This window comes from Pempheris klunzingeri, chromosome 19 (assembly GCF_042242105.1).
Source record: "Pempheris klunzingeri isolate RE-2024b chromosome 19, fPemKlu1.hap1, whole genome shotgun sequence".
Classification (NCBI taxonomy): domain Eukaryota; kingdom Metazoa; phylum Chordata; class Actinopteri; order Acropomatiformes; family Pempheridae; genus Pempheris; species Pempheris klunzingeri.
In genome coordinates this window covers 13,580,261-13,596,863 of record NC_092030.1, presented here as the reverse complement: position 1 = coordinate 13,596,863, position 16,603 = coordinate 13,580,261, and the positions used below count along the sequence as shown (strand labels likewise).

General features: G+C 39.5%; 1 protein-coding gene across 1 annotated transcript in view; it reads left to right on the top strand.

Annotated features, from left to right (window-relative positions):
- Positions 1-16,603, top strand: part of LOC139218828 (astrotactin-2-like) — a 251,718-nt gene that overhangs the window by 154,851 nt on the left and 80,264 nt on the right. The window contains exons 12-13 of the mRNA XM_070850535.1: positions 12,180-12,346; positions 13,710-13,898. Coding sequence (XP_070706636.1) covers positions 12,180-12,346; positions 13,710-13,898 — 356 coding nt within the window. The remainder of the gene's footprint in view (positions 1-12,179; positions 12,347-13,709; positions 13,899-16,603) is intronic.

Genomic DNA, 16,603 nt, shown 5'->3' with positions numbered 1-16,603 from the left:
CTTATTCCATTTTTGCCCGTGTTCCCTTGCTGCTGAGCCGGAGAGGATGACAGGTGGTTTATTCTTGTGCTCGCTAACCTCAGCTTATAACAACACCTGCTGTAAGTGCAGGTTAGCGATTCTAGACAAGTAATGTTTCTGTGTCAGTGCCTTCCTTTTTTATTACTTGGCTCATCAAACACTAGTTGATCGTGTTAAACATTACAGTAGAAATGTGCTGGGCAAAACTGTATGGTGTTTGTTTGCATTACAGCCTGTACCGCAGTTTTCAGTTGATCGCGCTTTATTCCACTGTGTGAAGTGGATAGTGGTTACAGGAAATGTTTCAGTGATAGTTGTGACTAAGCTAATAAAAAAAAATAAATCATTAATCCTTTATTTGAGCAGAAAACTTAGAGGAGGCTAGATATATGTAAATTCTGTTGCAGAAAGATTCAAATGCCAGACATCATGGGAACATGATGTGTATCTCAACTAACCCAGTAGGAAGCTCCTTTACTTTCCATTTTTGCACCATATGTTGCTTAAATAGACAGATACTTGCCAATATCTCGCCATAATTGTTACTGCGCAGTAAATCGTTCTTGCATGAATCTCTCATGCTTGAAACTGGTTCTCACCAACTGTTCATATGGTAGAAAAAGACCTTACAACAGATGATCTGCGCCGTCTGCCATGTTGAATGTAAATTGTAAAAGCAGATATTTAGAGGCCTCTTTTATTTATGTTGCAACGCAGTAGCAGAGAAGTGTAGGGAACTTCATTGGGCTGATGCGGGTTGTGTGAACAGCAACAATCTAGCATTTACCCACTGGTGTGGAATGAATGGTCAAATTCTCGTTGAACCTGTGGTCAGTGTGCCGTGTCATCCCCTGTGTTTGTGTGAGAAAGGGGTATTACTGATGCACTCAGTGAACTCTCCTGGGGCTGCTTGGTGAGGTTCAGAACTCTGTAAACATGGCTTTTCCTAGTAGCTAGCCATTTTTAAAGTCTAAGTTTGACAACTGCAGCATACTGTGGTTTCTGTGCTTTGAGGAAACGGTGGAATGTTTTTCTTTATGGCACATTGTTGTATCCATCTACAGTATCTGTCTTCCTAATGGAAGTACTTAGAGGCTGAGCAGATGGTAGGATATTAGTGGCATATCTTTCATCAGTTTATGTCCCTTTTGGGACATCTCTGGTAAAGTTGTTTGGATTCAGGGTTGGCAAAGATGTATTTTTTAACTTCAACCACTATTCCAGAGTTTAATTTTAGTCTGTCAAACTCCAGTAGTTTATAACAGTTTAGAGAAGACAGATACTGTAGTCTCCAGTCTCATTTTAATGTGCTTGTGTACTGTCCCAGTATGCAAGTGTTTATTAAAATGTGTGGCACACTCCAAAAGTCAGGAATTAAATGATGAGTTGTCAGTGTGGAGCCAGATTTTCGCTTGGTTGCCTCTGGTTTGCATAAAGAGTCAGCAGGGAGGAAAAATGGCAACTCCACCCAAACAAAAGTTGCAAACCCCCATCCCCAAATCCCTCTACCAACAATCCACAGTATGTCCCCACAGTCCCGTGTTCCTGACAAACGAACATCATGACTCCTCCTGCTCCACTGCACAGCAGTGGAGTTTACCTCATTAGAGCCCAAGTGTGAAAGTACCAGGGGCCCAACAGTCCCTGGCACTGAAGGTGTGGGGAACCTTTTGTTTTTGTAGAGATTATTATTTTTATGCTGTGCAGTGCCATTTTCTTGGGGCTTAGGATGCTCGAAAACTTAAGAAAAATTGGCACACACCATAGAGTGACCCCAATTGTAGGCAATGTTGGAAAAGGTTGTTTTTGATGTTCACAAAATTCAGTGGGATCATTGCTGTCATCATTATGAACCCAATATATTTTTCAATTTTTTTGGTTTCACCCAAGTCAGCTATTTTGGATGTTGTGTGTCACTTTTTATTTAATGAAACGATGCTTTAGGCCTTTAGAATGCTCCAACACTTCTGAAAATCCATGTTAGTAGTAAAGTAGTAAATATTTACTAGTAAATATGTCGATTTGATAAAGAAAGTGACACAGTGGCACATGGGTCGCACAGTGCCTTTTAGCCTTTGAATGCACTTTTTACACCCTTGGTATTGTATACTTGCACATATCAAAACCTGTAAGCATTGTGAGAATATATGGCGATTGGGGTCATGTGTGTTTAGTAGGCTCCATAGTGCCCCCTCATGACAAGCATCGTCTGACTGACATGAAATGTACATAGAGTAATACCATATAATTAGTGTATATCCTCTGGTGCCACATATTGTGCTCAGAGCATGATTTTGCAATGTCCAATATTCATGAAAATGTATATTCTTGGTAGGCGAAGTCCACTAAATATGATGAAGCACCCAGGTAACACGGCAAATGGCAACATGAAGTGAAGCCTAGGTAATGCATTCTTCTCCACTGCCACATAGACCACACGTAGAATATTATTTCCCTCATTCAGGCAGTGTCCAATAGTCTTGAATATTCAGAGCCACTTTAGCCAATCACTAGTAATGACATCACAGCTGCTGCTCCCCACAGTGCATGTGGGGGTGGTGAGGATTCATTCATCACTGCTTGCAGCTTTAATTACCACTGCATTTCAGGGTTCCATGGTTTAAAGCTAATTTCAATAAGTCCTTCACACTCTGACACTGTTGGTTAAATGCTGGATCAAGTGCGCTATGTAGTGTAGCAAGAGATCCACATAAAAGTGTGGCATCCAAGGGTGGAAGTTCCAGTCTGTGTACAATGGAATTCAGTTGAGTAAGAGAGAAATATTAACAATTAAATATTTACAGTAAAAGTAAAATGTGTGAAATTTTATAGATATTCTACATATTAATATTATAACTTTTTTATTAGAAGTTATAATGTTGATCATAATGTTAGTATAATTAATAATATTAGTAAAAATAGAGCATGAGCACAAGTGAACAACTTAGGCAGTACTTTAGTGTTATGTCATGATTGCACCAGAATCTGCTACTTTAAGACGTTTTAGATATTATGTGAGATATTCTTTGACAATGTAAGTTTTTCAATTGGAATCAGTTTCAGTCAGTTTATTCTGGTTCAGCTCCAATTGATTAAGACAATCACATTCCCAACTATTGCCAACATTATTACCAACTAGCAGATGAGATACCCAGAGAAAGATGTTATTATTAGGAATTTCAATTTCCCTCTCTCTTATAGTAATTTTTCGTTACATGTAGACACACGACATACACATACACATCTATTATTCTTGGTGTTGCAGCAAGAAATTGCGTAAAGGGCATTAAGATATAATTAAATCAAACAATTTTGATTTTGCCAAGAAGGAGCAGATTTATACTCACGTCCAGCAAGCAAGAAGGTATCAGTGTTTATTCTAAGTAACATATAAATGCCATGTTTTACTACATTGGGTACTCCCAATGTAGTAATGCTATGGCACGCACACAACGTACAATTCGTGGCCACATTTTGATTAGAGAGCTGCACTGGGAGTGGGACCTATTGGGTCCAATGCAAATTTCATGGGGGTGGATGGTTTGAGCTTTGCTGTAGATGGGAACGGGCAGTCAGAAAATAAGATACAATAATCTATCTGGATGAAAATTGTAGAAATGTGTTCCTTTTTGTGTGATTTAATGATCGCACAGTCTTGAAATAATCATTTACACACACACACACACACACACACACACACACACACACATACACACACACGCACCCTGAGGACAATTGTCTCTGATAGAATGGCATTTCAACTTTTCTCTTCTTACAAGCTATGGTGAATTAATTTGATTAATTTGATATAAAAATGCTTACTCACATTTGCTGTTCCATTAGCTAAATAAAAAGAGCACAGATCCCATCTTTATCTTTTCTGGATTAGTGGATATATGTAGCCAATTCTTGTTAGTTCAGGGTTTATTGTCCATGTTACAACAAAACTTCAGTACTTTTCAGGAGGTTAATTATGCATAACATATCAATTAATGTTTCTTTAACACTGTATGACTGTAAGTTAGTTTCTTTGTTCCATTTCATGAGTTCACAGTGCTGTGAAGTTTTCAGCCCACATCCTAGAATGTGGGAGTGTTAGATGAGTTTGCATCTAGACCTGTCGCAAATGGGTGATTGTCACGTAGTTTTCCATTAGTGTTCTCTTTGATTCTTTTGTAGGGTTTTTGTAAGAGGTTTAGGAGAAATTGTGGCAGCTGGTGAAAATACTCGAGGTGGGCCTATGACATATTCAGTCAGTTTCAGTTTATAACCAATATAAATTGTAGGACACCAGTAATGATGTATTTTGAATTCTAAACGTTTCAGAAAAATCTATCCCATTTTTATCTTTAGGGTGATTTTGTCAGGAAATTATCAAATATTCTTTGATTTCTGCTGGTTCCACTTGAAATTGCCATTTCTCGAAAGTACCGCTCATAGCTAAGAAGGAGCGATCGGCACGCATCTGTAGTTATCATAAATGACTGCTGTGAACATGAAAGACATGGTCAAGAATTGTCTAATCACATTAAATAAAAGAAAATTTTAAAAAAACGCACAAAAACAATACCAATTTGCTGCCAATGGAAGTGGGAGTGTCTAAATCTGAAGCAACCAATTAGAGAGCAGCCTCAGGTCACCTGCTTGCCAAAAGTTTAAGGACTTGCTTATATTTGGCCAATGCCTTTTACCCAGGAAGTATATGTATTCACATAGAAATGAACCAAATACAATTTGGAACCAGTTTTAATTAATGTTGGCACGCACTGACAGATTGTACAAGTAAACAACTTTTATTTCCTAATTATTTTGCATTATCTTAGTGCCCTGCATTAACAAATTAACAAACCACCACTGAGCTTGAATGTCAGTACAAGGAAGTGCATTTGTGTCTAAGTCCCTCTATTTATCTCTGTATGTCTCTACCTTGCAGGCTAATTGCACTTTGACAAAAGTAAAACTAAATGTGTCCAGTGTCAGTGTTATATGTTCTCTATATTAGCCTCCCTGATATAAACAAACCTCATTACCAGGCCATCAAATCTTCATCAAGCAGCTCCTAAACACATTTGGTGATCAAGCTGAGCAGCAGAATGTCTAACCCTAACCCTCACTCTTATGGTCATCTGTTATATGGTCACCACGAGGGAAAGGTGGAGAAGCGAAACTACAGCATGTCCTTTAAATACAGTCTATCTCCGCAGTGTGGAATGGACTCGTCCCGATTAGCGGAGCACGTGCGGATTCTTTTAACTGACCAGAGATGTGAAGATGAGTGAAATAGAACTCGGCAGAATGTTTTTATACAGTATGTTTGCATATGTAAGCTATTCACCCAAGTAAAATAAGAGGATCAAAATCCAAAAAGACAAGCTAAATCTGTCTTAAATAGCAATGTCTTCCCGTTCCCAAATCTTTTTTTGCCTTTGGGCAACACCATTCCCAGTAGCTAAGAGATAACTGTGTGTTTTCTCACTGAAGATTAAGTATGAATTTACATGAATATGAAGAACAAACAGCTGGGTTGAGACTTCTTATTTCTCACTGGGGACTGTATTGCACCCTGGCAAGTTTTTTTGCTCTTGCAGCAATAAAACTGTTGTGCCTAATTTAACCCATTTGAGCAGTGGAGGAGCTGCAGGGCATGCATCTCTGCCACCTCTAAACCAGATTAGGCTGTCAAGTATGCTTTTAGAGTATTTGATCCCCCCCTCACCTGTCAGTGTGATTTAGAACTATACTATTTCAAAGACATCCTGCTAATATTGTATCCTCATTATGCATATTTTTGTCACTTAAAAGGTTCTCTCCAGTCTTTAGTGTTTATAGCATTTCCCTAGCCATGTTCTGCTGTTGATTCCAAAGGCCGCAGATGGAATGCATACATATATACATAAATATATATGAATATAAATCCTTGATCACTGACTGTTCACACTTGCCATCTCTTCTTTCCCAGTTATGTGTGATGGTATGAACATCTGGCATCGTAATTTTGACAAGATCATTAGGAGACGGAGCTCTCAATAGATTATGCTCAGTTCCTGATTAAAGCTGAGGGCACTAATGGGTAATTAGGAAAATGAATAGCATTCATTCAGAATATGTGAACTTAATTTGTAAGGTTGATCTATGTGCAGTATATAATGCATACAGAAATGTATGTGCAGCGATATTTCATGCGCACTTAAGATTTTTTTTTACGTTTTTTCTTTGATTTCTTGCTTACTTTGTATTTTTAACCTTCCAAGTATTTATAGGAGTGAAATACCATCGCTCTGGTACTTAACGGTGTCATAAAATTCTCATTTGTAATTGCCCCCAGAGAATACATATAGTAAACCCTTAGTGTTTTATGCTGCTGTCATATGACTTCAACTGGAGATGTAGCAGATACACAGGTGTGAAAGTAAACAACCAGTGTGTCAAATTTAGTCTACCAGTTGAAGCTATTAATTATACCTGATTAAACACAGTTGTAAGCACAAAAACACCCACAAAGACACATCCACGCTTGTGTCTAATGTGTCTGTGTTTTCTGTGTGTGTTTGACATATTCGCTAATAAGGAAATACTCAATTGCCAGAATTGGATGGGTTTTTTTTTTTAAATGTTTTTCAATAAGTGATCAGATGCCAAGCTGGTAATTGTAGTAACAACATCTCAGTCAATAAAGTTGTTCCTGGCTTCTTAAGCAAGTGCTGCTCTGTGAGGCTGCAGCAGATGTCTCGGCCTGTTCTCATTGTGCTGCCATCACAGAATCACTACAGAAGAAGTGACTGAAAGCATTTATCTGAAATGCAAATCCTCCCCTTCCCCTGTCCTTGTGTCTTTGGAGAGTTGTCCGACCAGAAAGAGCAAGTAGCTTGTGGCCAGCGCTAATGGCTACCCTTCAGTCCTTTCATTCAACCATGGAGTGCCGCACGACAATTCTGAATTACAGATGCCTATTCCCACAGCTCTGCCTCAGTGTGATGAATGGCTCCAATCTCGTTCTGGTGAGGAAGTTAGCATTAAATTCATGAGAAACGGTACGGTAAATGGATCTGATACTGGAGAGCTTTTCCACTGAGTGTTGAACATATGGGAGTTTATCCAGAACTCACACGTGAACAATGCGTGACGTTTATTAACCATGAGTGATCAAAAACGCTATCACTCAATACGTTTTGTCAAATTTGAACATTTCCATGGCCCACAGAGAGCTGATGTAACTTTATTCTTATTCCTCTGGATTCATTTAATTGTACGAGATTGTGAATTTAATATGATAAACTGATGTTGAGAATCATCCCATAATTAGGACAAAAGAACCTCTTGATTACAATAGTCGAGTCACAATTGGTGATGGATTGTAATTCATGATCATTAAATAGCTTTTTGGCAAAACTAAAGACTCATAATAACATGAATCAGTCCCATGACCTGTCACCCCTTCTTTGACTAAGCTGACAACAACTGAGTCAGCACATATCTATTTCCATAATTGCTTTGGCAATTTTTAGAATATAAAGGGAGAGAGAGAAAAACCTCCCTGAGGTGAAAATTAAAGCCTGACATGGATGTGAGGGCCTTCCAAATGTTGAAACACATAATTTCATAAGCTTAAGGTGGCATCCTCATCTCAACTACCTGTTCTCTCTCCAGGTTGTTCCCTGGCTGCATTCAAATCTTGTGCTTGATGTTTTTTTTCAAAAGCCTTGGCAAGCGGCTCCAGCTGGAGCTGGAGCCTTCCAATGTAACAGTGGTGTGTTTTCCTGTTTTACATTATATGGCTGATGAGATGTTTGCAAATAAAAGTGGAGAAAGCATGATGTACTGCACAAGCTGTAAGATCCCAGCAACAGATTTGATTTGAGTCCACAGCTCCTCCTGCAATTTATCTGGCAGACAGGCTTCGTCACAGTATTTAAAAAGTATTTTTCCTCTTAACTTGAAAAGTTTTGAACGAGACAGCTAGCTTTTTATTGGAAGTGAAAATATTCAGGCATTTCACATTGTGAAGCTGTGGTTCATTCTTCGCTATGTATCACAGTTTGGCCTGTTTTATTCCTGACTTGAATTCCCTCCTAATTTCCTTGCACTACATAGCGATTATTAAAACTCACCAAATGAGGCCTAGAATTGCTTTTGTGACCCAAGGTTTATTCCAAAGGAAAATTGTGTTTACTGCTGATCTCGGGGACCTTGCAGAGCAAGATGTACTGACATTCAAGATCAGTCAGTCGACTTCTTTTGTTACACTCTTCGCTCTGTACAGTCAAAACATGGCTGTAGGGCTGAAGAAAAGAAAAAAAATATATTTTTTTGATGTTGTATTTTTCAGCATGATCTGGGTAAAAGAGAAAAAGAGTTTTGTGAATAGTGTGAGTGGAGGTCCCACTATAAAGTCTTTATTTCTGTGGTGTCCCTGAAATGTGATATCTGACATATGTATGAATAAAACAGTTTATCACTGACCTTCAATCACATAGTAAAATAGTAGAGAAATAGACTGCAGATGTTTCAAATCTGCAAATATACAGTGGGTACGGAAAGTATTCAGACCCCTTCACTTTTTCCACATTTTGTTATGTTACAGCCTTATTCCAAAATGGATTAAATTTTTTTCCCCATCAATCTACACACAATACCCCATAATGACAAAGTGAAAAAAGTTTTTTAGAAATGTTTGCAAATGTATTAAAAATAAAAAACTGAAATATCACATGTACATAAGTATTCACACCTTTTGCTATGACACTCAAAACTGAGCTCAGGTGCATCCTGTTTCCACTGATCGTCCTTGAGATGTTTCTACAACTTGACTGGAGTCCACCTGTGGTAAATTCAATTGATTGGACTTGATTTGGAAAGGCACACACCTGTCTATATAAGGTCCCACAGCTGACAGTGCATGTCAGAGCAGAAATCAAGCCATGAAGTCAAAGGAATTGTCTGTAGACCTCCGAGACAGGATTGTATTGAGGCACAGATCTGGGGAAGGGTACAGAAACATTTCTGCAGCATTGAAGGTCCCGAAGAGCACAGTGGCCTCTATCATTCGTAAATGGAAGAAGTTCAGAACCACCAGGACTCTTCCTAGAGCTGGCCGCCCGTCCAACAGGACAACGACCCGAAGCACACAGCCAAGATAACGAAGGAGTGGCTTCGGGACAAGTCTGTGAATGTCCTTGAGTGGCCCAGCCAGAGCCCAGACTTGAACCCCATTGAACATCTCTGGAAAGACCTGAAAATAGCTGTGCAGCGACGCTCCCCATCTAACCTGACAGAGCTTGAGAGGATCTGCAGAGAAGAATGGGAAAAATACCCCAAATGCAGGTGTGCCAAGCTTGTAGCATCATACCCAAGAAGACTTGAGGCTGTAATCGCTGCCAAAGGTGCCTCAACAAAGTACTGAATAAAGGGTGTGAATACTTATGTACATGTGATATTTCAGTTTTTTATTTTTAATTCATTTGCAAAAATTTCTAAAAAACTTTTTTCACTTTGTCATTATGGGGTATTGTGTGTAGATTGATGAGGAAAAAAAAGAATTTAATCCATTTTGGAATAAGGCTGTAACATAACAAAATGTGGAAAAAGTGAAGGGGTCTGAATACTTTCCGTACCCACTGTAGATATAAAACCAGCAGGGTGTGTAAAACCATATATTCTGTTTATTTTTCAAACCCGAAACCAAGGTGATAAACAACTGTGGGGGGATAAAAGGGAGATGCTCAACACCTCTATGAGTCTCTCTACAGTCTTCACTATAATTGGTATATTTGAAAGTATTTGACCACTGGCAGCAAGAAGAAACACTTCTTCTAAAGCTGTTTACACTGCTGGTCACTTCAGCACTGACTACCTCTACTTTTGTTTTTAAAGATTTAGATTTTTCTCACACAAAAATATAATAGCACACTGGCTTCACCGTCTGAACTCTGAGCAATGGAAGGCCTTTATTTTTGTATATAGCAGATATACACCTACAGACATTTTACTATATGTCATCATGTCTCACGCCTACAGTCAATCCCACACAGGCGCTCCGCACATAAGGAATCACAGATGAGTCAGTGGCGGTCAGTGAATGTGGTGAACAGTGCTCTACAAACTGTGAAATAATCTTAGAGTCTCTTACAGTCTTCATTTTAAAACAACAGAATTGTTATATCCATGTTCAATCAATACTCAATCTATATAATTTTTTAGCTTGTGGCTGATGTGAGAGTGTTAATCGATTGTTGGATTGTGGCTTATAATGCATTGCCACATGTGATGTGACCAACTGGCAACTCCTCTTTTAAAAGTTAAAGGCTCTCCAGCCTGCCCGCAACCTAAAGGAGAAGCGGAATAGACAATGGATAGATTGATGGATGGATAGCAATGAAGTGTTCATGAATATCTATTTGCACCCAGGTTCAAATAGTCAGATGGCTGCTATTCAGCTATTTACACCTGGTCTGGTCACTCAATATAAAGAAGAATACATTATTTTTTGAGCTCAGTGTTGGTGTGGTGGCTGAATGGTTCAGTTCCAGAACATTCACTCAGGCGAATGGGTTTCAAGTTCTGTGTGAGACTAGAAGCAAGTTTACTTGTAGACTTAGTTAACTCATATACTTCAGTTTTCTTTTATTATTATTAGTCTCTAGTCGCAGTTCGGTTAGGTTTATGCACCAAAACTACTTGGTTAAGTTTAGGAAAAGATAATGGTTTCGATCAAAATATTAAGTCAAATAGCCACATTGACTATTTACACCCAGGTGCAAATAGTATTGCCGGTTACTGACACCCAGGTACAAATAGGATCGGCCTAAAGTATGTACAATGTGTTGATATTTAATTCCCTTAGTTCCTAAATCAAATGCCAATAAGACTATTTAAAGAACATATAAAACTGATTACTATTGGTAATTGTGTTTAAGATTATGTGTTAAAGGCCAGCAAAAGGTTGATCGGAAACACTATGACAAGTGCTTCTCATCAGCCTTCTGCTTGCCTCTAACACATAAAGTGAGCCAGGAAAAAGTTCCTCAAGTGTAACTTCTTTGTTTTGTTTGCGTAACAATTTTTTTCATTTGCATCCAAGATGGATAATGCAACCCTAATCATGAACAGAAGGCTATTAATTCTACAAGTTATTAATGGTAAGTAAAATTACATTTTAAATGGACTCCAGTGTTGTAATAGAATGCATCTGCTGTGGGTGCATTCATGATTAATTAGTATTTCTTATGCTGGAGGGAATATAATTCATTAAAAACAAAAAACACTTCATGAATTAAATGATGTAATGTAAATTAGCCAATCTGAAGTTACAATATTTGAGCCGCTGTTCTCCAGATTTCTGTCCGGGGTGCTCAGGTGGATGTGATTTGTTCTGTGTGGATGTTGGTGGGTACCAATACTGAATGATGAACTGTAACTGAAGCTCAAAAACAACATAATGTTTCCCTGTGATCACCACTTGTGATATCACTAACTCACAACAGGGTCATTATTTTTAATTAGCCCAACTGTCACCACTGAGTTCGCTATTACTGAGAAGTTTCAAGTCTCAGTGCCCTCAATGTCATTTCAAGGTTGCCATTTCTCTCCAATATGGAATAGGCAATTCCCCACACATTAGATTCCTTAGCATTGCTTACACTCAATGTTTGCCTGACGAGGGTGTAGACGGTCACATCTCCTTGGATTAACATAGAGTCTCTTGCCACTCTTTTCCACCTGTCAGTATGGAGCCTCACCGGGAGAGCTTAATACATGTGGAGTTTTCTTTTTGGAAAGGAAAATAACAACAACACAGGCCTCTGTGTTCAACTGAAAGTGCCAGTAGAGAGAATGCAATTGGCAGTGTTTGTCTTTTTTGATTGTATCAAGATCTTCCCATTTTTTTGTATCCTATCAAATAAAATAATTGCCGTCTTTCATTCTTCTATGTTTAAATCTCTCTCTCTTTTCTTAAAATCCCACCGCCCAGCTCTTCTTCATCATTCACATCATACTATATTTGCCTCCTCAGTGCTGCCTGATCCTGATTAAAATGCACACGCTGACCTCTGCACTTACTCTCTTCTCCCCTCTACCTAATTTATGCCTTCCTCCTCACCCTCTCTCTACATCTCCCTCCCACCACCTCTCCTTCTTTCTCTGCCTCTCTTTTCTTGCAGTGTCCTGAGGGGCTGAGGCCAATGAAGGATGGCTCAGGTTGCTATGACTACTCCAGGGGCATTGACTGCACGGATGGCTTCAATGGAGGCTGTGAACAGCTGTGTCTCCAGCAGCTCGTGCCCCTTGAAGATGACCCCAGTTCCAGCAATGTGCTCATGTTTTGCGGGTGAGAATAACTAACACTAAAAAATTGAAAGGTGTCTGCAGGCTGGATATAAAGCGTCCTTGTGAAAAAGGCTTCATGAGTGATATTTCAATCAAGAAATTCTTCCTCTGGCACTTTCATGAAGGAAATGAGATTTTGTAGAAAAGTCCAAGTGACTGGCCGATTTGGAGATAGTGATCTGGAAACCAAATGCTGATCCAGTAACATTGATCACACCATGTTGGAGATTGTTTAATTCATATGCCATTGTTGGCCCATTTCTGGAATGACTGATGCAAAGTAACTATTAATACTTGTCTATATGCAGCTCCTGACATTTTTTTCAGTTTCTGACAAGTGGGAACTTAACAGAGGCAGTAGGCTGACAGGTGAAGGATATCCTAATTCTCCTTGAGATGTGTCAGGTCCACTGTGTGGGATTGCATAATTTTTCTCAGAATATGAGGCTCCCTCACACTACGGGTGAACAGACAGACATCAAAATGCAATTTTCACTAATGTCCATTTTCCCTGAAGCCATCAGTACAACTGACTTGGACTCACTTTTCAGTAAGGGAGGATGAACTTGTTTTTGTCGACCAAAAATATTTTCATCCAATCAATGCACAAACCCACTGTGACACACAAATGGCTCTAACAAAAGCTCTTGCACAATGGCACGGGTCAAGCCATGATTGATTCTTTCTTTGACTGATCAATGCAGAGTGGGGTACAAATATGTAATGGCTAGCTGCTTGTTAAAATTGGACTGTGAAATGAATAGATGACATTTATAAAGTAGACTGCATGGCATAGTTAGCATTGTTCAGTGGCTCAGTGAGTAAAAGCTTTATAGAAAGAGAAATGGCTTTGCCTTCACACCTCAGCAAGACACTGCTCCACCAGGTCTGCTGAATTTTCAGAACCTTGTTGCCAACAGCGGCTCCTCCCTCCCACTGAGGCGCTGAGACCTGATCAGCCGTGTGAGCCCAAACCTCAGCGTTAGCCAACAGAGGCACATACGCAACCTCGTCTGTAAGGCAGGAATGTGTAGTTAAATGGAGGAGGTAAAACTCTGAGTAATTGTACGGTCTACTGAATTCTGTGAAATGTGTGTCCAGCAGAGCACTTGTGTACAAAATCTCAACACCTACAATGGCAAGTGCATTGCTTCGCTAATGTAAAAGATACAACAATAAGAGCTAGATGGTTTGAATAAGAAAAACAAAAGATAAAGTACCAACGTTGCATTAATACTTTTGTACGGCTGGCTGCAAGTGTTTGTATTTAGCTGGTGGTCTGAGGATGGTGTAAAAAAAAAAAAAAAAAAAAGGTTCACTACATGACATACTATGGATTATACTGACTTTTCCTTGTTCCTCAGGTGTGTGCAGGAGTACAAACTGGCAGGGGACGGGCGCTCCTGCCTCCTACAGTCAGACAACTGTGAAGGACCTAAATGCCCAAGGCAGGATGTCCACTTCAATGACACCCTGTTTGGTGAGATGCTGCATGGATACAACAACAAAAGCCAGCAAGTCAACTTGGGACAGATATTCCAAATGACCTTCCGGTAACTTGTGTACACACATTTACACTTACACAGTTGCACGCTCACCAACAGAAATGCATGTATTTTCTTATTGTTAGTGGCTATGCAATAATGTTCTTGCCTAGAATCATGTCTTATCTTATGAATTATTTTTCTTTTGTCTCTTGCTCACTGTTTTGCTCTCCTTTATTATTTCCATCCATAGGCATAGATTATACGCTCTTCCCCTGAGACCTGTTGTTTCGCACCTTAACTGTTTACATTTTTCTGCGTCTCTCAAGACATATCATCAGGAGTTAGCGGTCGTCTTTTATCAGTTAGGAGAGAGAGAAAAGCTTGAGATATCAGTGGAGCACCTCTGGGAATCAGTAGTCAGGGTTTGCCATTGGGGTGCTGCATTTGTGTTTGCACAGACGTGCGTGTGTGTGTGTGTGTGTGTGTATATATATGTGTACGTGTGTGTGTGTGACAGAGAGAGAGTCAGAAGGGGATGAGAGAGTAATGGTAAAGTGAGGATTGAGACTTATCCCATGGCAGTTCTCCCTAAACTGTCAGCCCTCTGAAAAACCTGGCTCACTCTGATAAGTCACATTCTGTTTGTGGTGAAATGCTCCTGTAATCACAGTGAGATGACGAGGGTCTATCTATGCACAACTGCAGCACACAGAAAAGCACGCTCAACCTATATCTCGCTTTCAGTGTCTGTCATGCACACAAACATACACACACACACACACACACATACTATACACACAGACACAGTTTTTCAACTAACCATGAAATGATTTTGATCGGATCTGCCCTATGGGTCACAATGGTTGTGCTTCAGTAAACACTGCCTCATGATCGGTCTGCTGTAGGTCCTCAGGGTCGGGCCCATGTAACGTATTATGTTATGAATCTGGATTTCTACAGCGTGCATGGCACACTGGATACAACATTTATGGCAACAGATACCAAGTTAAACGTTTCTCCTTTCAACCAGTTTGATTTTATTCTAATGCATGGGGAATTTTTCTTTGCTGTTGTGTGTGAGATTTCATAAAATGACCGTGACATTGACCATGGCCATTGACCATGACTGTTATTAGTGCACATTCATTCGTTTACTTCACAAGGAGCCACTGAAAATGTACTGTGAGTGATGTCAGCGTTTAATGTTAGTAGTTGACAAGTGCATGAAAAGGGCACATCTGCCTTATATTATTATATTCTTAATATAAAAAAGTAGTTTTAAATGACATAAAGTTTAATTTATTTGGCACTGAATACACTGGTACTCAACTGTGCCAGCATCTGTCCTTGAAGATGTCTTTTGCATGTGAGCACCCAAGTGGGAAACGTCTGGCTGCTGCATGTATTGACTACAGTGAGTTATTTTTAAAAAGGCAGTAGATAAACATAAATCATTCTCATAGAATGGAAACGACTATTTGCATAAGAAGGAAGCACTGGTACAAATGTGTTTTTTTCAAGTCTTAGAGAGATTTCTACCATTTGGCAGCGCACACAGCACCGGGTGGTAAAGGTTACATTGTTTTACCCGCACTGAAGAACCACACATCGTAAGGTGGGACACTTTGGAGGGGATTACTAACTTTGATCACCTAAATAGCAAAGAGCTAAAATAAAAAAAACGTAAGAGAATTTCAAGCAATGAGTGACACATCTGCAGCCTCTCAGTAGAAGGGAAAAGGACTAAGAGCTTTATGTTCCCAAAGCTGAACCAGTTGGGGACTACTTTTTAATACGCCAAACGTGGCACAGTTTGATAGATGAAACAAAAGGCACAGTTTGAGGATTTTGAAATCAGGGGATGGATACAGTCTTGATCCATTCACCCTCGAGCAGTGGAGAGCACAGTGGGTCTTCTGCCTCCAGACTGCAGCTCTGCACACTGGGTTACATCAAACTACGGCCAGTAAAGGGATTTGAACTGAGGCCAGGGCTCCGGTGAGGTTATACACACACAATGGGTTTGAACTAGTCAAACACCCCTGCAGCCCTAAGACCACTAAACAAGCAATGAAAGATCTGAGTATCTTTACATGGGGAACAAGTATATAGAGTACACAGCACGCTTGGAATAAAAGATCCTAACTCAGTTCATGTTATTTAACTGTTCATAGACAGACAAGTTTTGGCTCTTGCTGTTTGCTAAATAAAGATACGCCAGCCAGTAAAGCAGAGAGGAAAAGTCACAAGTTCTTTAGTTTTCCATTTTCATCATTTTAGTGTCCCACTTCGTTCCAGCCTAGAACTCTTTAGCAAGGTTTCATCCAGCCCCAGAGAAACACAGCATTTCTCTGGTCCCATTCCCTGCCTGCTGCAAGACTCACAGGTCGAAACACGCACATGGTAACCATAAATAATGCGAGTTGCTAACCAATCCAACTTAAATTGGACTGTGAAATGAATAGAAGACATTTATAAAGTATACAGCATGGCATGGTTAGCATTGTTCATTGGTTCAGTGAGTACCAAGTACCAACGTTACATTAACCCTTTATAGGGCACTCATATGAAATAATTAGAAATTCAAGATTTCAACCCTAGACCATTACTGGTGGTCATTACAAGACTTTTTTTTACTTTTGTGAGTTTTTCAAAAAAAAAAAAAAAAGGTTCACTACATTCAAAATACGTTCAAAACATTTCCTTTAGTCCTTCCCTTTGTTTGTTAGATTTCTCATAAAATCTGAACAGAGAGCTAATGATCTTTGTAG